At 62.8% G+C, this 21,919-nt stretch overlaps 3 protein-coding genes across 13 annotated transcripts in view; 2 read left to right on the forward strand and 1 right to left on the reverse strand.

Annotated features, from left to right (window-relative positions):
• CSNK1D (casein kinase 1 delta) overlaps positions 1 to 13,410 on the forward strand; it is a 37,669-nt gene extending 24,259 nt beyond the window's left edge. For 2 of the 5 annotated variants that reach the window (XM_081162563.1, XM_081162561.1), the window contains one exon: positions 728 to 2,461. Coding sequence is in view for 3 of the 5 variants with exons in the window: in XM_081162561.1 (XP_081018687.1) it covers positions 728 to 778 (51 nt within the window). In the remaining 2 variants the exon portion in view is untranslated. Of the gene's footprint in view, positions 1 to 727; positions 2,462 to 3,271; positions 3,441 to 4,039; positions 4,190 to 13,151 lie in introns of those variants that run through there. The other 3 variants (XR_014000559.1, XM_081162560.1, XM_081162562.1) reach the window with 3 other exon arrangements.
• Positions 3,744 to 11,513, reverse strand: SLC16A3 (solute carrier family 16 member 3). 4 transcript variants are annotated; one of them, XM_081162558.1, is made up of 6 exons: positions 11,497 to 11,513; positions 7,271 to 7,409; positions 6,498 to 6,745; positions 6,039 to 6,182; positions 4,971 to 5,735; positions 3,744 to 4,459 (listed from the first exon to the last, which is right to left on the reverse strand). In XM_081162558.1, the coding sequence occupies exons 3-6, from the start codon at positions 6,718 to 6,720 to the stop codon at positions 4,197 to 4,199; spliced, it is 1,395 nt and encodes a 464-aa protein (XP_081018684.1). In that variant the 5' UTR covers positions 6,721 to 6,745; positions 7,271 to 7,409; positions 11,497 to 11,513; the 3' UTR covers positions 3,744 to 4,196. The 4 variants fall into 4 exon arrangements, with proteins under 4 accessions (XP_081018684.1, XP_081018681.1, XP_081018682.1 ...); XM_081162555.1 differs by lacking the exon at positions 11,497 to 11,513 and adding an exon at positions 11,013 to 11,063; XM_081162556.1 differs by lacking the exon at positions 11,497 to 11,513 and adding an exon at positions 8,216 to 9,047.
• A 2,429-nt stretch (positions 13,411 to 15,839) lies between the features above and the next one.
• Positions 15,840 to 21,919, forward strand: part of CCDC57 (coiled-coil domain containing 57) — a 42,739-nt gene continuing 36,659 nt past the window's right edge. For 2 of the 4 annotated variants that reach the window (XM_081162542.1, XM_081162544.1), the window contains exons 1-3: positions 15,924 to 16,492; positions 19,220 to 19,634; positions 20,369 to 20,477. In XM_081162542.1, coding sequence (XP_081018668.1) covers positions 19,228 to 19,634; positions 20,369 to 20,477 — 516 coding nt within the window. In that variant the 5' untranslated portion in view covers positions 15,924 to 16,492; positions 19,220 to 19,227. Of the gene's footprint in view, positions 15,886 to 15,923; positions 16,493 to 19,219; positions 19,635 to 20,368; positions 20,478 to 21,255; positions 21,674 to 21,919 lie in introns of those variants that run through there. The other 2 variants (XM_081162541.1, XM_081162543.1) reach the window with 2 other exon arrangements.

The raw sequence follows: 21,919 nt of genomic DNA on the forward strand, positions 1-21,919 counted from the left end.
TCGTGTGTCTGTCGCGCTCAGCTGAGTGGCCGCGCTTGGTGGGCCTCTTGGCTCTTGCTGCCTGAGACTCCTGTGGTCTCTGCAGTCCCGGCTTTGTCATCTCTTCCCTCTGCGTTTGTCTTCCTCATTGTTTTTCTTTTCGAACTTGGTCTCTGCCCAACATCTTGTCCCTGCTGTCATGTGTCCCCGTCGCCCAGCCGCCTGCTCCTTGCCGACGTGCATGGCTGGGCGCCCAGGCTGTGCCTCCCCTCTCTCGGCCACACTGGGCGGCTCCTTCCTGCCGCTGAGGGCCGGTGGCTGTCGGGCTCAGGGCCGTGTGGAGCCTGCTGCGGCTTTAACACAATGGTGCTCTGGGAGCCATCTTGATGGGAACTGCTTGTTACCTCTCCCGCAGAGTGTGGGGGTCCCAGTGCCCATGAGGACTGGCCCCATTTTCAAAACACCAAGTTACTTGGGTGGCTGGGAGCAAATATCTCTTTCCCGCTTGGACTCTGGTCCTGTCGTTGGCGCGCTTCTCGGCCCCGCCTGCATGCCTCTTCTCCCGTCTTCCTGTCACTTGTTCTGCTGAGCACGTGTCCTGGCCGCAGAGGGAACTCCTGGAGCGGCTGGGGGCTCGGGCGTCCAGAGTGGGGCTAGGCGCATCTGTCCCCTTCCTCCCAGGGTACCTCACTGACCGGCCAGCCCTCCGGCCGCACGCTGACCTTGTCCTGTGCTTTGGCTCCGACAGATTCCCGGTCGGGTGGCTTCCAGTGGTCTTCAGTCTGTCGTGCACCGATGAGAACTCTCCTTTTTGCTGTGAAGGGCAGACAATGAATGCATGGCTGATCTACTCTGTTACATGGCTTTACTAGTGACGCTCCCCGGTCTAGGACACCGGGTGCTCTCCAGGCCACCCACCCAGCAACGCCGTGGGGACACAAAACAGACTAAACCGGACAGACTCCAAGCGCTGCCACCTCTGGGGCTCCACTGAGGCCCCACGTGAACTGTTGTCACGGGGCTGGGAAGAAAAGCCGAGTGCGAGACACTTGCAGAGACCAGACTCCCGTCCAGAGCCTCTCGGTTCTCCCTGCCGCGGTGGCGTCCGCGCTCCCTGGCGAGTCTGCTGTAACCACCACCTTCTACTTGGTTCTGACAGTTTTGTATCATTTTGCTAAAAATTACTGGCTTAAATCTGTGTAAAGAAATCTTTTTATTGTTTCTTCTTGTCTGTTTCTGCGGTCTTAACAAAGATGTTGACCTCAAAATGTCCCGGCTCAGACACGGCGTGGAGTTTCTGTGTAGACTGAGGCAGGCACAGGGCACCAGTGCCGCCAGCAATGTTTCCTGCTTCTGTTTGGCGTAGTCCACCGTGGAGAGGGGTTTTCTTCTGGAAATTGTCACGTGTACACGTGTAACGTGTGTCTGTGCGTGTGTTGTGTGCTGTCCTGTGACCTCACCTGGTTTTGGCCATCACTCCCTCACCACCGTAAACTGAGCCACCAGGACTCGAGTCGTCGGCTGTTAGAAAGTTCGGCCGCGAGCAAGGGCGGCAGTGGAAGCCAGGTGCCCACTACCCGGAGGAGGAGGCCATGCCTGGGCTTGGCTGGGCCCTTCTGGGCTGTGCAGTTACTTTGCTGGTAGTTGTTGCCTCGATGCCTTTGGATTTGGGGGCATTTTCTAAACAGACTGTAAACATTAGCGGTGCCGAGTAGCCCCTACTGTGTGCTAACGTCTGTGTGCTCAAGACCAAGGATGGGTGTCCACCTGGAATGCAGGTTTGCCCAGAAAGGGGCCGGCCCAAGGGAAGCCCCTCTGAAGTGCCAAGGAGCAGGTGATCCTGAGACCCGAAGGTCCAGGAGGGTGTGTCCTGCTTTCGTGACTGTCCCTGGAACGCAGTGAGCCCACAGGCCGGGAGGCAGGCAGGGTGGGTCTCATTCTCACCAGAAAGACCCTCAGGGTGCCAGGCTGCCTGTGGTTGTCCTTTCCAGGGCCCTAGGCGGTGGCAGCCAGTAGACGAGGGCCCTGTCTTGGGATGAGGTGCAGTGCGTCCATTTGTAGGTACTTCCACTCTCCCTGCCCCCCACTGCAGAGGTGTTTGGAACCTGGGGAGCTTGTAGGAAGCTGTTAGCCTTTCAGGTGTTCAGGTCTGTGTCCCTCCTGCCTGACTCCCACAGCACAGGAGTGCTGTTCCCGGGACACCGACAGGTGCACTGACCACAGGGCTCAGGGTGCTTCCAGACCCTGAGCTGGCTGCTGCAAGCTTGTGGGGACAGGGGCGGGGATGGGTGGGTCAGGGCAGGTGGGAGCTTCCCTCTGGAGCTCAGCGCTGGCAGTGGACAGTCGCGTCCCCACCACCTGCAGGAGCCGTGGGGCAGTGTGTACAGTGTGTCGGTGGTGTCTGACCTGTGCATTTGTGTGACCACTGTATTTGTGTACTTACTACACCCTGTAAATAATAAATATATGACGTCTACCTTTCTTCCCTGCCCCCAGCACGTGGTCTTTATTTCGTCAGCTTGGGAGTTTTCAGTGTGTAGGTACCCAGGTGGAAACTTTCTGAGCCAGGTGCCAGCCTGTCAGCTGGTGAGCCTGCTGGAGCAGGCGGGTGGACTGAGACGGGGCTGCTGCACTCAGCATCCTGCCCAAGTTCCCAAGGCCTCGGCCAGCCCATGCGCCCCCCCATCCAGCCCCAGCCAAACCTTCTGGATGTGTTGTCCGCTTCATAGTGTCCCCAGGGGAGACTCTAGGGGGTTGCCAGCCCTTTCTTAGGCCAGGCCCTGTAGGTGCGGGGGGGAGGGGGGACACACACACAGGACAGGACGCTGCGACCTACTCTCTGCTGCTGCAGGGCAACAGGAAGGGGAGACACCCATGGGGGGCACTCAGTCCCTGAGCAGCAACCCCAGGTAACTCTCACCTGTAGCGGCCAGGCTGAGCTCCCATCAGGAGAGAAGGGCGTGGGTGTGCACAGCCCAGAGAGCTAGCGGCCCACCTCCAGTTCAGGCAGGCGGCTGCCGAGACCACAGGCCTCCGGGCCACAGTTGGAGCTGGCCCTTAGAGACCTGACAGGTGGGGGCTGGCGTCTCCACTTTGCCCAGAGCCCCAGCTTGGCCAACCTTACATGGGACCGGTCAGCAGGTGCAGGGCTGCACCTTGACCCATAACTGCCCGCTGAGGCGACAGACCAGGAAGGACTGCAGGCAGGTGCCTGGCTCCTGCGCAGAGCTCCAGGGGCTGTGTCTTGGTGACTGAACCCCAGAGGTGAGCCCTCGCTTGCTTTTCGTTGCAGAGGAGCAGGGACGTGGCGTCTCTCCGGCTGCACTCGGCCCGCCAGGGCGCTCGCCAGGGCACCCGCTGCCGTCCCCAGCGCCCTCGACGCACCACCTACTGAGGCAGGCGGCCCCAGCAGCCTCCGATCGGGTTCCCAGCCACGCAGGTGCCACTGGCCATGAGGGCAGGTGGGTGTGAGGTACTGGGCAAGGCCAGCAGGGCTGGGCAAGGAGGGCAGGGAGATGCCAGCCCCGGGCACTGGCCACAGGGCCACCATCAGCCAACCAGGGGGTGAACACGGGAGGCAGGAAGGTACTTTCTTTAAGCACACACCAGTGAGCACACACCTCCGAGGGGCTCCCGGGTGTGGCCGTAGGGCCCTCCACCAGCAGCACTTAGAAAGCTGATGGACCAGACCCCCTCGGTGGTTTGCTGAAAGAGAGGTGTGGGGTGAACGGTAGAGTCACCCCTGCCTTAAATCAGACTCAGCTCCTCCTACACGCAGGTTTACTCAGGCCTTCCAGAGGGAAGGGAAGGGGTCTCTGTCCCCCAGACACTCGAGACAGGGTGGGCTGGGGCACTGGGGTGGAGGTGGGTATGGTGGGCGCAGGCAGGCACGAGGGAGGGCCTGGCCCACGGCTGTCCCCACCCCACCCTTTGATTAAAGTCTCCGAAGCCTGGGTTTCTAGGTCCTTGAGCCCAGCTGTGGGCAGCGGGCTGTCCTGGGGTCAGCAGGCCAGGTGCCTGCTGCCGGCGGCTTGTAACCTCGAGCTTGGCTTCACCACAGATCTGCTTTGGAATGACACGGTTCCCACCCGCCACCTCCCCTGAAAAACTGATCAGGTGATGATCCCCTGCCGGGCGATGGGTCCCGCCTGAGCTAGTCCTGTTTGTGAAATAAATATGAGCCTTGACAGCTTCCATCCGGTTCCCTGCACCCGTGGTCAGACACTCGTTTCTGGGGTGTGAGCGACCTCCCCTTTTTTCTCAGGCTCCGCCTTCAGGAAGTGCTCCACCTCCCTTGAGTCCACCCTGTCCCTGTCCTCCGCAGGGGGCTTGTGGCACTCCTCCTCCTTGGCGGCTCCCGCAGGCCTCTTCCCAGTACAGAAGAAGTTGCCCAGCAGCAGCACCAGGGAGGCAGCCAGCACCTCGGCCCCCGCCAGGATGAACACGAACTGGTAGACATGCGTGGCATCCAGGAGCCTGCCTGGAGAGGGGACAGCGTCAGCTCGGCCAGGTTCCCACTGAGTCTCCACATATCCCACAGTGGACCCAGCGGGTCCCGTTCCTTCCTGACACCTGCTGACTGTGCGCTGGAGGATTGGGTGGCCTAGCGAGGCCAGGTGGGGCGTAGGGCTTCCTCCCGCTGAGAGCCATCCCACAGCCCTGGCAGGTTTGCTCAGTGGTGAGCTCATCGGCCCTCAGCCCTGGCGAGTTCAATTCACGGTCAAAGCAGGTACCTGAATTGCAGGTTCAGACCCCAGCCCCGGTGCGGGCGCATGTGGGAGGCAACCAGCTGATGTGTCTCTCACATCGATGTTTCTCGCTCTCACCCCCTCCCTCCCTCCCTCCCACTCTCTAAAAACCAATGGGAAAAATATTTTCAGATGAGAATTAAAAAACCCCAAGAACGTCCCACAATGAGTCCCCCTCCCTGGGATGGGCAGATGCTGGAAGTGGGGCGTCTGGCCGGGGCTCCCTGCCAGCCGCAGCCTCACCTCCGGACGGGGGCCCGATGAGCACGGCGATGGCCTCCAGCAGCAGCACCAGGCCAATGGCGCTGGAGAACTTGTGGGTGCCCACGATCGCCATGAGCACCTCAAACTGCAGGGCCCCCACCATGCCGTAGGAGATGCCGAAGAAGATGCAGAAGACCACCAGGCCGCTGTAGTCGGCGGCTGTGGAGCCCGTGAGGTCGGTGAACCCGTTGAAGAACATGGCGAAGCTGAAGAGGTAGAGGGAGTAGGGGCGCACCCGGGGGAGCCCCGTGATAAAGCCGGCGGCCGGCCGGGCGAAGATGTCCACGAAGCCCAGCACAGTCAGCAGGAAGGCGGCCCGGGCGTCCGGCACGCCCATGTCCTTGGCGTAGCTCACCACGAACACGGGCGGCACGAACAGCCCCAGCACCATGATGGAGGCCGCCGCCGCGTAGGTGAGGAAGCCACGGTCCCTGAAGACGCTCAGGTCCAGCAGCCGCTTGGACGGCCTCTGGGGCCCGGGCCCTGCCCCCGCCCCTGCCTGGGGCGCCTCCAGGGGCCTCATGAGCGCAGCGCACACGCAGCAGTTGAGCAGCAGGCCGCCCAGGATGAGGAAGCCGCCCCGCCAGCCGAATCGGTCCTGCAGCAGCTGCCCCAGCGGGGACAGCGCGCACAGGAACACGGGGCTGCCTGCCGCCGCCAGCCCATTGGCCATGGGGCGCCGCTTGTTAAAGTAACGGTTGAGCATGATGAGTGAGGGCTGGAAGTTGAGCGCCAGACCCAAGCCTGGAGGGGGAGCAGGCCGGTGAACTGCTGGCCCTGCCCCTTGGCCCAGCCCCACCCTGCCCCCTTTGTCCCAGGCACAGCTTCCCCCAAAATGGTCCTTCCTGTAAGTCTGATGGGTGTCCACGTGAGGAGACCCCGTGTGTGCACAGAGCTCCTGTCACCGACGGGCCGGAGAGACAAATGGGGAGAAGGGGCAGGCAGGCGCCCGGGGTGGGGACGACAGGGGGCTTCTCCTCCACGGACCTGAACCACCGCCAGCCGGCCACTGAGGAGCGGGTGCCCACCTCGCCCTGGCCCACTCACCAGTAAGGACTCCCGTGGAGAGGTACAGCTGGATGATGCTCCCACAGAAGGACGCAGCCACCATGCCCAGGGACGCCAGGAGGCCGCCCACCAGCATGACTGGCCGGCAGCCGAAGCGGTTCACACACACACTGCAGAGCGGGCCTGGGGGGACAGTGCTGAGTGGCAAGCCCACCCCTCCCCAGTGCCCCCAGCTGAGCAGACACCAGGAGCACCAGCTGCCCCGGGTGCAGTCACATCCGGACACCTTCCTAAGGAAACCACAGTCTACACACAGGAGGGCCCTGTGTTAGGGGTCTCCTCGCTGGTGGTCTGCAGGCATCGAGAACCAACCATTTGTAAAGAAGGGCCCAACCTCATGCTCTGGGACTGCACAGCTGGCCAGATACGGCTGCTCCGACGGGTCCCAGACAGACCCGGCCGCCCCCCCCCCCCCCCGGGGGCAAGACAACCCCTCACCTGTCCCATACAGCATGGCCAGCAGGATGGAGGAGATCCAGGCCGTGTCGCTGTAGCCGATACCAAACTCGCGCATGAGCTCCTTGAAGAAGACGCTGACCGCCTTGGGGAAGGCGTAGGAGAAGCCCGAGATGACAAAGCAGCCCAGGAGGACGGCCCAGCCCCAGCCCCCATCCGGGGCCTTAACACCCGTCGGGCCTTCATCCACCACGGCCCCTCCCATGGCCAGGAGGGCTGGTTCCTTGTCCCTAAGAAAGAGAAAGCCAGGCTCAGGTGTTCGTCCAGCCACAGCCCAGCAGTGTGAGGACAGGCACACCCGAGGGCTGGCACCGGGCCTGGGCCCCTTCAGCCTCGGTCCCCAGCAGGAGCTCAGCTCTGGGCGGCTCCCTGACAGCCCCACCTCTGCCCTCACCTGCGCTTGGGGAGAGGCTGAAGGCCTCCATGACATTCAAGGAAGAACCCAGATACCTGTCCGCTGCTGGAGTTTAACCCCTCTGGCGAGGGCAGGGTGGACTGGGACGGGCCTCCATCCAGCCCCCAGGCTGCCGAGGCCAGGAGGGAGCTGGCCACATCCACTGCCCGCCCCCAACCCGGAGCTGACTTCCCCCTTTTAAACCCCAGGAATGTGGCTAGTTTACCACAGTGACTTCGAACCTGGGGCCAGACATCCAGCTGGAGATCTGCCCTCCCCTTCCGTCTTCAGCCCCCGTCCCTCCAGCCGATCCTGGCACCAAAAGTATAACCCTAGATCAGCCCTGGCCTTGTCCACCCACCTCACTGGACAGGAGAGTCCGCCTCCTGGTGCAGGTGTCAGGAAGGAGGGTGGTCCTGAGGTCTAGGGCTTGTTCAGTGCCACAGCCTGCCGCCTGCTGCCGGCCGCCTCAGTCTGTCCCCACCGGCTGGGCGTGTGCTCTGTAGGGAAGCGTGATGTGTAAGATTTGCAAATCCTATAGTATAAATACTCCACCTGCTCCGAGGCCTTACAGCTTCCTCCTGTCCCCTTCCAATCAGCTGCCTGCCCCTCAGCTTTCATAGCTGGTCCTGGCTCCACCCCTTCCCCTTTTCTTCAGACCCCCCTTGACCTGGCACAGCCCCCGGGGGGGGCACTGCTGCACCTGGGTACACAGGGCACCTGGGACAGGACTTGATTGAGGACAAGGGCCTCTGGGCCTGGACCATCTGAGCCCAGGTTCAGTGTGGAGGGCAAAGGAATGTGGAAGTAAGACCCCCCCCCCCCCACCGCATCCTGGCCACCCAGTGCTCTGCCCTTCAGGGGACCCTGGTCCAAAGGTCTGGGGGTTCTGATATGGTGGGTGTATGTGTGTGGGGGTGTTTTTCAAGGGCTTCCTATGTGATTCATAGCAGTAGCTGCTGTCCATGGACACCTCTGTTGGGTGACTGGACCCCCAGGGGCCGCCAGCAGTCAGGGTGATGACGAATCAGACACAGCCTTCCCCCCGCTGAGTCAGAGGTCCACTTTCAGGCCTGCACTGTTTCCAGCCAGGCCAGGGCTGAAGGTGCCAGTTCTGGGAAACCCAAGAGAAGGTGTCCAGCACCCAGAGCAGTGCTGAGGGCTCGAGGGCTCCTGGGCTTCATTGAGCAACACAGCGTGTTTCTGAAGCCAAGGGCTGAGCAGTGGCCCAGGGGACAGCTGAGAGGTACACAGGGGCGCCCCAACCAAGGAAGTCCCTCCTCATCCTGCAAACCCGCCCACAGACCTGTGGCCTGGCATCGCCCCCTGGTGGCCCAGTCTGCATCTGAGACAGGGACCCCTGCAGACCCAGGGGTGTCCAGAAACCGCTGTCTCTCAGCTAACCCCCAGCCTGCGGGGCCCCTGCCCCATCCCCACACCAGCCCGTCCTCAAAGTGAGGTTTCTCAGGGAGGTTTTGATTTGCAAGTGGGGGGATGGTGGGCAAGCAGGGAAGGGGGTAGGAGAGCGGAAAGGGGGGGCTCTAGGTTTGGGGGGAAGATTCTCCCCAGCAGGGCTATGGGAACGTCCGGGGATGTGGGAAAGGGGCAGAGGTGTCTAAGAGCAAAATGGCCTCAGCAACCCGGCCTGCCATGGGGAGGGAGGAGGGCCTGCCCAGGCTCAGGCTGGCTGATGTTCCAGGGCAAACCCTGCCGCTGCCCGCGGCCCAGTCTAGACCCAGGATAGGAGGAGCGCCCCGGGGGCAGGGGGGGACTGTCGGCGGAAGGCAGCACCAGCACATTGGTGGGTACACACTGCCCAGTGGCCTTTTGTGACATTTACTCTCCCAGGGAAGCATGCAAACCATGTCCCCAGCCCAGAAATAACCCTCCATCTGGGCCTTAGAAAGCTGATCTCCCAGGTGGGGTGCGTGTGCCTGCTTCTGGGCCAGGCTGGGCTCCAGGGGCTCCCCCCTCCCCAGGTCCTGAGACGGTCCCGCGCCCCAGGCAGCTGGAAGCTGCGCGGAGAAGGGCCGAGGAGCGTGCACGGGGGCAGCTTGGAGTGACCCGTTGGGCAGATCACACATCTGAGGGTCCAAACAGCCAGTCCCCTCCCAGGCTGGGCGCAGGACCCCAGATGCCCACCCCGACCTGCGTGCAAAGCTGTGGCTGGAGGGAGGCGCCTGGGGCTTTTCCGGGGGCGGGGGGGCGGGGGGCACTGGGCAAGGACCCGCCCCCGGCCAATGCAGGCCCGCAAGGCTGGCCTGGGCCCTCGGCGCCCTCTGCTGACCACGCAGCCCGGGGCGTGCCCGGTGCCCCTGCAGGCCCCGGGGGGCGCTCCTCCCGCCGGCGGGTGCCCCGCAGGCCAGGCGGGGGCGCCGGGGCGGGGCCGCGCGGGCTGGGGCCCGGCCGGGGGCGGCCCGGGGGAGGCGGGAGGGGCGCGGGCCCGGGCCGGGGACGTGGGGGACGTGACCGCGCCGGGAGGAGCCGCCGCCGTATTGCCTGGAGTAGGCGCCCCGCCCGCTACCGTATTAGCCGGCGCGCGGGCCACGTGCGGCCCGGGCAGCACCGCCGCCCGCGGCTCCCCCAGGGCGGGCCCGCGCCCCGGGTCTCTGGGCGGCGCCCCTAACGGCCCATTTCACAGATGACCCGACCCCTCCGCTCCCCCGCCCCGCCCCGGGGGCCCTGCCCAGTGTGCCCAGTGTGCCCAGTGTGCCCAGCGTGCCCAGGCCTGACCCCAGGCGCCGCTCCGCCCGGTGGCTCTTCCACTCACCGCTTCCAGAAGGGCCAGCCCCGGGGCCCCGCACCAGACCCCGCAGGCCCCCTCCACACACACTCCCTGGCCGCTGCCTTGGGGAGCACAACCCCTCCTCCTCGCTCCCCTCCAAACTGAGTGTCCAGCTGGGGGCACTGAGAGCCAGGCTGCCTCCTGGCCTCAGGCCCTGCCCGAGGTCACATGGGGTCATTACAGAGCCTCCCGATGCCCACCCCAGGCTCTGTCCACACCACAGGCTGCTGGGCAGGAAGGCCCACACCCACCTGGACACTGCCACCAGTGTCCTCAGGGCCTCTGCGGGGCAGACCTCCCACCCCAGGAGCCAGGCCTCAACCCCGCCTGCCCCGAGCCCAGTCCAGCCTCCCCGACAGCCCCTGCAGGACCTACCGGACCCCAGCAGGCGCTTGGGCCTTGGCAGTGAGGCAGGGGGACGCTGGAAACCACCCGCATAGCATCCACCCCTGCTCTTGGCGCTGGACAAGCCCCCTGAGCCTGGGCTGCATGGGGGGAGCGTCCAGCTGCCGTGTGATGACCCTCAGACCACGCAGCCTGGCCACGGGCATCACACAGAGGGGTCCTGTCAGCCCAGGCCCTTCTGGGGCAGAGAAGCCCTCTGGGCCTCTCTCCTGCCCCTTTGTGCCTCCCCCAGACTCCAGGCACCCCCAGTGACCCGACTAGCTACTTCCCGGCCCTCACACGCCTGCTGGCCACTGGCCTGGTCCACGCCCAGGTGGGTGCATTATGAACCCACTTCTTATAAAAGAAAACTGAGGCCCCGCCTGGCTTTCCCACGGGCTAGGGGCTGGGAGGAGGGGAGGCGGAGCCAGTCTCCGGTCGGGGCTGGAACCTGTTGCCCGGGGCAGGTGTGGGTTGGGGAGTTTAGGAAGGCGAGGGTGAGGACTGCCCGCGGGGAACACCCCGCCCCCTCCGTGCGCCCCACTCCCTCGGGGAAAGGACCCCACCAAATATAGCCCGGGCGCCGGTGCCGCCGGGCCGGGCTATTTATACCCGGACTCGGCCGGGCCTCGGGGCGCAGCCATCTCCCGGCCGGAGCCCAGTCCCCGAGGGCCCCCGACGGAGGGGCGCGGAAAGCGGAGGCGACGGCGAGCCGCCCGGTCCGAGGGCGCGGCCGGCTCTCCGGGGCCCCTGGCGCGGGACAAGGGGGTCGGGGCCCCGTCCGTGCCCGGGCGCCCCGGGCCAGGAGGGGAAGGGGCGAGGGCGAAAGCGCAGACTCAGGGCCCGGCTCGGAGGGTCCGGCCCCCGCCCCCGCCCCCGCCCCGCCCCGGCCCGGCCCGGCCCGGCCCGCGCGGAGCATCCGCACCGAGCCTACCTGCGGCCACTCGCCAGCCCGCTCCTGCCGCGCCGGGGGACTCGGTGCTCTGGCCGCTCGCGCGGCACGTCCCCCGAACACGTCACGCCCATTGGCGCCGCCCCGCGCCCCGCCCGAACCCCGCGCGGCCGGGCGAGGGGCCGCCCCCCGAGGCCCCGACGGCGCGTCGCCGGCGCTCCCGCCGGCCCGGGGCCCCATCGCAGACCCCAGCCCGCGGCGCGGCCCCTCGCCCGGCCGGTCCCGCGCCCTCCGAGCCCTCGGCCCGGCCGCCGGGCGCCTCTCGCCCCAACATCTACCCCGCGGGGGCGCGCGGGCTTCCGAGGGGGCTGGACGCCGGGGCCTCCCGGGCCGCGCGCCCCCGCCTGTACCCCACGTCGCGAGGTGTCCGCGGACCCCCAGGGACCCCCACCGCGGGCCCCCCTCTCAGCTCTGGCCCGCCGGCCTCCCTCCCCAGGCCACCCGGGGGCCGGCGCCCGCATCCGACCTGCGCTTCCTCCGGGGGGCGGGGCTGGGGAGCGGGGCCCGCGCCGCCTGGGCGATCTGGGGCGAGGCCGGCACCCCGCCTGCGCTTCCGTTTCCCGGGGTGGCTCCGCGTCCTGCGATAGAGCCGCCGCCCCTCCCCTCGTGCGCCCTGAACCGCGACGCCGGGGAGGTGGGGACCCCGGGCCCGAGGCCGCCCGCACCCCGCTCCCGCAGCCCGCGGACTCGGCCCTGGGGGGGGGGGGTGACGGGCGGGTAGGCGGCGAGGTGCGCAGGCCCCTTCGCTCCTCCGCAACTGGAAAGGGCTGAGGTTCGAGGGCAGCCAGGGAGCGCGGCGTTGGGGAGGGCGCGCGGGCCGGGGCCGCAGGAGCGCTTTGCACCCAACCAACTGGGAATGACGCCCAGGCCTCCAGGCCACTGGTAGTTCTGGGCTTTATCGCAAAGATGGATCCCAGCTGGGGGGGCGCAGCATTACCCCCGGGCCGTGGGCGGCCCACACCCCACGCAGCAAAGGGGGCAGAATTGGCCTCCTGGCCCAGCCCACCATCCCACCCCCTCCGAGATGCCGAGTCCCCTGAGGCCTATGCTTTTATGTTGGATGCTGAGCGACCACCGCCCCACCGGACCCACTCTCCTTTCTGTATCCTTGGTTCCAATTGTCCGAAGTCACTGGAATGTGCTCCGAGGGGCATCCAGGGCTGTCCCCAGCCACTCTCCAGGCAGGCTGCGTTTCCAGGGGGCCCTGCACCTTCCCAGTTGCATTCTGTGTCAGGAGGAGATAGGCCGGAGAAGGGCCGGGACCTCCATTCGGCCCGTGTGTGCAGGTGGAGGAGTTCCGAAAATGACGTTGGAAAACTGGAGAAGCTTCTGAGGGTCAAAGCACCCCAGGGAGGGTGGTGGGACAGATCTGGGGTGCCAGGGAACCTTAGAGGCCTGATGGGGCCATGCAGACCTCCCCATTCTCAAGCCCTGGGAACGAACCCTCCCAGGCCTGTGCTGCACCCAGCGCCGGCTGCCACCACCCCGTGGCTAGGCCAGGTCAAGTGAAGAAAGCTGAGTCATGGGATGGGCATGTCTGCCAAGCTGTGACCCCTGCCCTGGGGTCCAGGTTCCTGACCCTGTTCTCCTTAGGGACCTGGTATCCAGCCAGTCTTCCCTATCCCTCCACACCTGTGGCCACAACTTCCCTGGCTCCAGGTTGGAGAAGTCAGCCAGGGCAGAGAACCCTCCCCCAGCCAGAGCAGGCTGGCACCAGGGCCAGGGGTCTCCAGCCACTCCCCTTGCAGGGCCTTTTCCTCAAATCTCTTCAGGCTCTCAGAAAAATTAACGTATTAACCAGCTCCCAGAAAAACTAACATATTAACTACTTGGCCAGCCCAGCGGTGGGAGAGGCCAGACCCCCAGCCAGCCTGCCCAGCCTGGCCTGATTCACCTGGGCTCTCTGCCGGGGTGGGTGTTAGGCATGGCCCTTAACATGGGGGTGGGGCTTGGGGTGTCTGTATTGGATGGGGTGCTAGGGGTGTCATGCTCATTAATTAATCACTCCCTGCCCCACCCCCCATCCTTTGCTTTGTGTGTCTGGATTTGCCTGTTCTGGGTGTACCATATAACAGGAATCGTACTATGTGGCCTATTTTCACTTAACACAATGTTTTCCAGGTTCACCCACGTTGCAGCCTTTATCACATTCCTCCTTATGGCTGAACGACAGACATTCCGTTGTATGGACGGGCCACGTGCATCTGCTGACGGACATTTAGGTCATTTTCCTTTTTCTTCAGAGGGGAAGGGAGAGGGAGAGAGACAAACATCGACGTGAGAGTGCAACATCCATTGGCTGCCTCCTGCACGCCCCGAACCGGGGATCGAGCCTGCAACCCTGGCATCGAACTGGTGGCCTCTCAGTGCACAGGATGCCCAACCAGCCAGGGCATTTTCACCTTTTTGCTGTCAAGAACAACACTGCTATAAACAAACACTCCTGTAATGTTTCTGTGTGGACGTATGTTTTCATTTCTCTTGGGTACATTTCTCTGTTTTGAGGAACTGCGCATCCCTTCCAGCCCGCGGAGAGGGGGAGGCCTTGCCCAACCTTCCTGTGCCAACCACAGCCCTCCTTCCCGTGAGTCAGCACCCACTTTGCTCAGCCGAACCACCTGGGGGGCTCAGAGGGATGGGACTCGGCCAGTGGCTGCTGACAGCCAGTGCCCCATCCCTTGTGCCTTGCAGTGGTGCCAGCTGGAGCGTGGGCTTCCACACCCACGGGGTGTGTGAAGCCCGGAGGCATGCAAGCTTGGATTGCCCCCTTTGGCTTCCTCCTCACCAAACAGGTGGGCCTCGTGGTCCCTGGAGACTGGGTTACGTGCTGCGAGCCGAGCCCACCAGCCCCAGAGTCACCTTCCACTCACAGGCTGCCTTCTGGGCAGTGGGCAGGGCGGCAGAGAAGGTGGATGCCAGTCCCCCTTAAAGACAGCTGTGGGGGTCCATGTGGCCAGGCGCACCACCTGGTGCCCACAGGCAAGACGCCTCTCACTGGACCCTCGTGGGACCCTGACAGCCCTGCCTCTGGGCTTTGATCTTGGGGAAACGACTGTGTTAGGCCCCCTAGTCCCCCCCACCCCTTCCAGGAGCACTGTCCTCCCCCCATCAGAGTCCCTTACTGTCGTCTGGTTCACAGGGCACCCCCTGTTCTTGGGGGGCAGGGACCGTCTGGCTGCCATCCAGGGTCTGGCCCACACAGGGGGTGGGAAGACATCTCCACTGAAGCCCCCCCCCCATTTCCCCAGGACTCTGCCAGGGGTTTTTTGCCCAGACCTCTGTGCCCAGCCCCCTCTGGAGGTATCCTCACAGGCTGTGTGATGTGTGGAGACAGGTGAATACTATATCTTCCTGGCCCTGGCACTCTGGAAGCCTCAGCTGGGTCTCAGGTGAGAGCGTCAGTTCTGGGGTTTTGGAGAGACTGGAGGAGGAGCCAGGAAGACACATGTCACTGTAAGAGGGGGGTAGGAGCCAGCCCCTCCCACAGGAAGAGAGGCCCTGCTGTGCCTGGGCCACCCTTGGGTTTAGCGCTGGGGTCAGGGTTTGTGTTGGGATTGGGGTGGGTCAGGGTTAGGGGCCATAGATGGTGAGGGGCGGAGCTCATATCTGTTGTTAGGGTTTCTCCTAATTGAAATGGGCACATCCGATGGGCCCTTCAGCTTATACAGAAACACTCTGGGGCCTCTTCACTGGGGCTGAACCACTGCCCTGACCTGCAAAGCAATGGGGAAGGGTGTCACCCCCATTTCATAGAGAAGCAAACCCAGTCCCAGAAAACTGTAACAGGGCAGGAGAGTAGTTGGGGTTTGAACCAGCCTCTGTCACGGCAGGTTAGAGGGCACGCCCGCTCCGGCTCCTGTCTGCTGGGCTATTTTCATGTGGTCTCCGCGCAGTGACAGACTCACCTCATCCACTTCCCGGGGGGCTTGGCCTGTTGACCTGCCTCTGACACTTAATACCTCTGGGACCTCTCTCCAGGAGCTGCCTCCTAAGCAGAGCCTTTCTTAGGGTTCACTAACTGGATTGGGACGTTTGTCCGGCACTGCCAGCTTGGGGACCAGCTCTGGGCAGCACGCATGCCACCCGGGTGGAGAAAACAGACGGCCAGGAGGGGCTGGACCAGGGCTGTGCGGGGGCTGCCCTCCCGGCCTCTGCGCCCCTCACTGCCTGGAGCCCCAGGGTGCCACCGCCAGGGGTGCTGAGCACTCGTTTTGTCTCCACTTGCACAACTGTGCCCCCCTCAGGCCCAGCGGACGCTCAGACACTGTGACGGGGGTCCCGCAGCGCCGGCTGCCCGCGAATGTGGTGGTTTCTTTCTGCGCCATGTAACTGAGCCCCCGAGCAAAGCGCAAGGCTGAGCGCGCACGTGCGCACGGACTCTCCCGAGCCTCGCCTCGCCTCGCCGCAGGGCCCGCCCGCGCCCTCTCACCGCTGGAGGGACGCGCACCCGGCCCCCCCAGCCCCGCCCGCCCACCCGCAGCCCGGGCCCCCCGCAGTCCCCCGGGGAGTCCACCCTCTGGGTACGAGCCGGGCGCCCTCGGGGAGCCCGCGTCTTGGCGCCCCTGGGCTCAGCTGGTGAAGCTTCACTCTCCTCCCGTCCACCCCGCCACCTCCGACGGTGCGGGGCCCTCCTCCGTCGGCAGACCCCGCTCGGAGTCTGGTCGGCGGAGGATCCCACCCCCCTCTTCGCGCCCCAGCGCCGGACCCGGTGGAGCGAATTAGGACGGGAGGAACCCGGGAGTGCGGCTCGCGTTTCCGGCCGGCGGGATCCGAGCGCTGCACCGAGCTCGCCCGGACCGCGGCAGACGGACTCGGGTTGCTATGACAACGCGGCGGGACCGGAAGTCGCCCACAGGTGAGGCGCGGGCGCGGGCGCGGGCGCGGGCGGGGGGCGCGGCGGGGACGCGGGCGGGGCCTTCCCCTGCCGCCTCCCGTCGCTTTCCGTGGAGAGACCCGGACTCTGAAGTCTTGCGCGGTCTGTGGGCGCGCAGAGCTCGGGCGGGACCGTGCGGAGAGCCCGCCGCGGCTGCGCCCTCGCCCCGCGCCTCCCCGGCCTCGGCGCCGCCGGCCCAGACCCCGGCGGTGGGGCCCAGGCCGCATTTTCCAGAAGCGTCCGGGACGGAGAGGACTGGGCGGCGCGGGGCGGGCGCCTGGGGGAAGGGAGGAGCGCGAGGCGCCCCGCCGGCGGCCTGCGCCGGTCCCTCGCGGCCGCTCCACCCGCGCCCCGGGCTTTTAAGAAAGGGGGCGGGGGGAGAGGCGGGAACACCCGGGCGGCCCCGCGGCCCTCCTGGGGGAGCCCCCGGCCGCCCGCCCCGGCGCCCGAGGTCCGCCGCCCCGGCCGTCAGGACCTGCGACAACCCTCGGTCCTGGTTCCGCTCGGGAGCCGGCTCCTGCAGAACGCTCCCCGGTTGGGGCTTGTCTAGTGTTTCCTCGCGATTAATCATGTCCAGTTACGCGCTCCGGTAAGGAAACCTCCGCAGCGAAACCGCTCTCGGCGCGTCCGGGCAGGATGTCATTAGCGTGGGGTCCCTTTGTCCCGTTAGGAACAGTCACAGGGCTCAGGTGGTGTCTCCCGGGCTGCCCGCCAGTGTCCCCGTTGTCCCCTTTGGAAATAATAAGTATCTCGTGGGAGATGCCTTGAGACTAAGTGTCTTGCTTGTAACCATGCTGCCTGCCACCAGTTTTAACTTCTACAGGTGACAGTTCCCTGGAACAGTTTGTCACTTTGCCCGGTGGTGATTTTTTCCATTTCCGTTAACCCTTCTACATTTGTCAGTGGGATTTCTCCTGTAAGAAAGAACCTTCCGTGGGGGGAACGGGTCATTGGGGAGAAAAAGGGACATCTGTAATACTTTAAACAAAAATAAAAATTATTTTAAAAAAAGGAAAAAAAAAAAGAACCTTCCCTTCTCTCCATGTATTCCATCATTTATGTTGGTATAGACCTTTTCTTTTTATTCCCCAGCTGTGATCCATTACTCTTGTTTATTTTGTTGCTCCGTTTGTCCAGATTTGGGCATTAGGAGCCCCTTCAGGTTGGCTTCTGTGCCTCTTAGTGTGTCCCTCGCCTTTCTGAGCGCGTCCATTCTTTCTGGCACCACAAGCTGTTCCGGGCTCATCCTGTGCTTCCCACAACTGAGCCTGGCATCGTTTCTCTCAGGAGTGCGGGTTCATTTAGCTGTAGAAGGTGGTGTTTGGAAATCAAGGCCTGGCTGCCCCAGCCGGAGTGGCTCGGTGGTTAGAGTGTCGGCCTGTGCACGGAGGGGTTTCTGGTTCGATTCCCGGTCAAGGGCACGTACCTGGGTTGCAGGTTCCCTCCCCACCCCTGTTAGGGTGATTTCCTAAGACCTGGGGATTTCCAAGAGCTTTTTATACCTGATGGGTAAACTTACAGCATAAAAAAGGGCAAGAAAGCTCAGCATTTTACAGATGAGGAAATGGAAGCGCTGAGAGGACCTGGTGTGGCCCTGGCCCTTCCCGTGCCAGGCAGGTGTCCTTGAGGACCCTGAGCGCCATGGCACAGCAGAGGGGACAGTGGGTCCGGAGATTTCTGCTGTTCTCCCAGAAAATTTGTGGGTTCCTTCTGGAAATGAGGGGCTTACTGGGGACAGCTCCTGGCCGACAGATTAGGTGCAGACTGTGAGTCTGATGTTTAAAGCCGATCAGCCTCGTCCTGGGCTTGGGAATCATCCTCAGTGGGATTTGTACAGAGCAGGGCAGGCTGTGCTGGAATGGGGGAGGGGCGCACAGTGCTCGGTGCAGTCCCTTCACAGATCAGTTTACCTTTGGGCCCTGAGTGCACTGGGGTCTGGTGTGTGCTGTAGAAGCCAGTTTCTCCCGGAAGCAGCTGGAAATGCGGAGGACGGTGTGGTGGCAACATGGGCCCGGCCCCATCCTGGGTCTTTGTTTACTGTGCCAAACAGGTTGAACTTTATCTTGAAAATGGCCAGGAGCTCGAGGCACAGATCACATGATCGGATTTCCACATTAGAAGGGTAACTCCCGAGGGTGGTCGTGTGGCTGATGCCGATGACCGACACAGGGTAGAGTATGGAGGAGTGGTCTTAGAAGAGGGAGTCCGTGGCCTCGCAGGCCTTGGTGTGGTCTCCCAGGGCACTTGTCCAGGGTCACAGTAGCGCAGATGTTGCTGAAGCCCGATTCTGTCCCTGTGCATGTGCACAGGCCTGTGGTGGCCAGACCCCAGAATTCACCAGGCACACACGAGCTCCTCACTCACACAGCCCACCATCGTCACCTGGGCTGGGGGGCAGCCAGTCGTCCAGTCACCGTGGCGCCCACCCCTGGAAGTTGCCTTGTCACCTCCTTATTCCACATCTGCTTTCCCTGGGCTTTGTGGCCAGCCTGCCCCAGACCCAGCCTGACCACTGTTTTCCCAGTGACCCTGGCGCCTTTCCGCCAGCTCATTGAATGGCCCATGTAAAGTGGTCACCTGTGATGTGCGCCACATGGATGTCACCTAGGGCATGCATGCCATGTATGTTACATCTTACATGTGCCACATGCATGCCCTCCTGTCATGTGTGTCACTCCTGACAAATACCCCATATGTGTCAATTCTGATGTGTGTCACTTGTGACATGTGCCTTGTTTGTGGCATGTGCCACACATCACTTTAGGCACGTGTCGCTTTGAACATGCGTCGCTCCCTACACACTACTTCTGATGTGTCACTTGACATATACTGCATGCGTTCCTCTCTACATGTATGTTGCTTTGAATATGCATGGCACTTTCCGACGTGTGTCACTTTGGATATGCACCTAACTTCCAACATGTGTGCCATTTCTAATGTGTTGTTTATGACAGGTGTCGTGTATTGTGTCTGGCATGTGTGGTGCACATGACATGCTTGTTGCTCATGATATGTACCATGTGTTTCACTTTTGACAAGTGTCACTTGTGCCATGTGTCGCATGCATGTACCTCGTGACGTATGTGCCACTTATGGCCCTCATGGTCTGGGCCTGGTGTGTTCCTGACCTGAGGGGCCCTGGAGGAACCGCCTCAGGTGCTCCAGGACTCAGTGCTGCCAGACAGCTGGGAGCTGCCCAGAGCTGCTCCTGCTCCTGTGGTGACAGTGATCAGTGTCCATGGGGCTCTGAGGTAGACGTTGTGGAAGGACAGTGAGAGTCCCTAATGGAACCTGCTCCCCACCTCTCTCACCGCAGCTGCCACAATGTTGCTGCCACCCTCGGAGCAGGCCCTGAATGAGCTGCTGGCTCGCAAGGAGGAGGAGTGGAGGGCGCTGCAGGCCCACCGCGCCCAGCTGCAGGAGGCTGCTCTGCAGGATGCGCATGCCCGGCTGGAGGAGGCCCAGGGAAGGCTGCGGCGCCTGCAGGAGGACTTCGTCTACAACCTGCAGGTGCTGGAGGAGCGGGACCGGGAGCTGGAGCGCTACGATGCTGCCTTCACCCAGGCCCAGAGGCTGGAGGAGGCCAGGCAGGCCGAGGTGAGCGAGCTCAAGATTGAGGCGGCCAAGCTGAGGCAGGCACTGGCCAGTGAGGCCCGGCGGCTGGAGGACCTGCAGCAGCAGCACCAGCTGAAGCTACAGGAGCACCGCCTGGAGCTGGAACGGGTCCACAGGTAGGACACACCTGCTCCTTCCCTCACACATTGGCCCTCAGCCCTTTCAGTGGCTGCCTGGCCCTGTGCTGTGGGTGTTGGGCCTATTCACTCAGGCACAGAGCTGGCCAGTGGGTCCAGCCAACAGGTGGTCACCCCTCTACCTCACCTGGATCCGGAAAAGAGCTGTCGCCTTTCACCAAGTCCAGCCCCTCCCAGAGCAGGAAATGTCTTGATAACTGCTCACCTGTAGCACAGATGTTGGCACCAGGCTATTTCTGATCCTGTTAAGTGACACTGTGAAGCACTCGGAGGGCCAGAGGCAGGTGTGGCCACGCTGCCCTCTTCGGAAATGCCGATCTTATTTTTCATCCCTGTGTAGAGTGGTTAAGGCAGCCTTACAGTGCTTTACCTTATTTTGTAAAGCATCTCCTCAGGTCTTTTGCCCATTTATTTTTGCCAAATTTGGGGCATTTTTAGCCATTAATGTCTTTCTTCCTTTTTTAATTAATAGACTTTTAAAAAATGTCTTTATTGATTTCAGAGAAAGGAAGGGAGAGGAACGGAGAGATAGAAACATCAATGATGAGAGAGAGTCATTGATCAGCTGCCTCCTACACGCCTCCCACTGGAGATCGAGCCTGCAACCCGGGCATGTGCCCTGACTGGGAATTGAATGGTGATCTCCAGGTTCATAGGTCGATGCTCATCCACTGAGCCTCACCGGCCGGCCCTGAATGCTTTTCTTTCCACAGTGTCAAGAATGGTGAGATCGATCACCAGCGGGAACAGTACGAAGAGCTGAAGTGGAAGCTGGAGAGGAAGCTCGAGGAGTTCGATGGCGAGCTTGCCCTGCAGAAGCAGGTAGGATGTGCGGGCGTTGGGCCCCTGCCCAGGTGTCCCAGGTGCAGGAGGGTGAGCAGTTAACCATCTGGTGTCTGTGGGATCCCAGCTGAGTTCCTGGGCGGTGTCCCCTCCGTGTGGTCTGCAGAGGGGTCCGATGGGGCCTGACTCCTCTGCAGTGACTGACTGCAGTTCTCCCTCCTCAGAACAAGTAAAACCTCCCCCCTATTTGTTTTCGGAGAAAGTACCATTCAGTTAAAATTTGAGGTGGTTGCTGTAGAAAAGAGCCAGGCACTCATGTTGTGATGACTCTGTGTCTTTTTGCAAAACAATAGGTAATTACAAGTTTCAGCGTAGATTTGTCAACAGACAGGTGATGCTTAAGCCTGTCACCAGTTTCTTCCCAGTTTTGTGAAGCTCTGACAGACTCAGTTGCCAGGTCCATGTCTCAAGCTGCATGGGTGCAGGTGCCAGGTGGTAGGTCCTTGTCTCCTTCCAGGATGTGCTGAGCTGTTTCACTGTAGCAGCAGCTCCTCGTGCACGTGTGAATCTACCTGCCTCTCACAGCAGGCATGGTCTGGATCTGCACTGTGCAGGTGGGGCCCAGGCATTAGGTCACCTCTCAAGGTCCCCTTATAAGTGGCAGAGCTGTCACCTGAGTCCAGGACTGGAACTCTCAGCCACTGCGTCCTGCCCGGGGTGGTGCCTATATCTTACTGTGAGATACGTGTCCGTGATGTCGGAGAGGGAGCATGATCCACAGTCAGCCTGTGCTGTGTCCTGTCTTGGCCCCTCTCAGAGCGATGCTGGGTGAGCCCTGGGTGCCGATGACCGCACCACGGGCAGATGTGTCCCATGTGCCTGCCTGTGCCAGCTCCATTCTAGACACTGGGCCAGCGCTTCTCCAGGACAGAGCTGCCCTGCTGGTGGAGTGGGGCCTGGCTGCCTGGCTCACCAGCCCTCGGCACGATGTTGGCACCCTGAGACAGGATGGCATCCAAGAGGCACTGTGCCAACTGGGGTGGAAAGGTGCCTGTGGACACAACTATCTCCTGACTGCCCTTTCCCACGTGGCTGTGTCTACTGACCTCAGAGTCCCCACCTTTCCTCTCCCCTCTGGAAGTCGTTGCTCACAGCACCTTTTAGAGGGCTTGAAGTTTTCTGCTGAGGACTTTCTTTTGGAATTCTCAGGACCAAAACTCGTCCACCGTGAGTGGGTATGACATTTGGGAGTAGCCCTTGTCCTGGGGCACTACCTAGGGACCTGAGCTGGTTGAGCAAGAAAGACCAATTGTGACTTTTCTAGCAGTGAGGGGGTTTCCTTAAATGGTACCTAAGTCACTTCCAAAGAAGGCATCAGAGGGGCCCCGGGCAGCAGTGGGTGGCCCTGGGATCACCGTAGAGTGGTGGTCAGCTGCCAGTCTCTGGGGGGACAAGCTGTCCACACTTGGAACCTCTGCTGC

This window comes from Miniopterus schreibersii (assembly GCF_964146895.1).
Source record: "Miniopterus schreibersii genome assembly, chromosome: 16".
Taxonomy (NCBI): Eukaryota; Metazoa; Chordata; class Mammalia; order Chiroptera; family Miniopteridae; genus Miniopterus; species Miniopterus schreibersii.

Excerpts from the sequence above, each read along its gene's own strand:
- SLC16A3 (XM_081162558.1), bottom strand. The coding sequence starts at position 6,720 with ATGGGAGGGGCCGTGGTGGATGAAGGCCCGACGGGTGTTAAGGCCCCG. Across the intron at positions 6,183-6,497 it reads GGCCATGCTGTATGGGACAG|GCCCGCTCTGCAGTGTGTGT; the intron begins GTGAGGGGTTGT and ends CTGTCCCCCCAG. Across the intron at positions 5,736-6,038 it reads CTCCACGGGAGTCCTTACTG|GCTTGGGTCTGGCGCTCAAC; the intron begins GTGAGTGGGCCA and ends CTCCCCCTCCAG.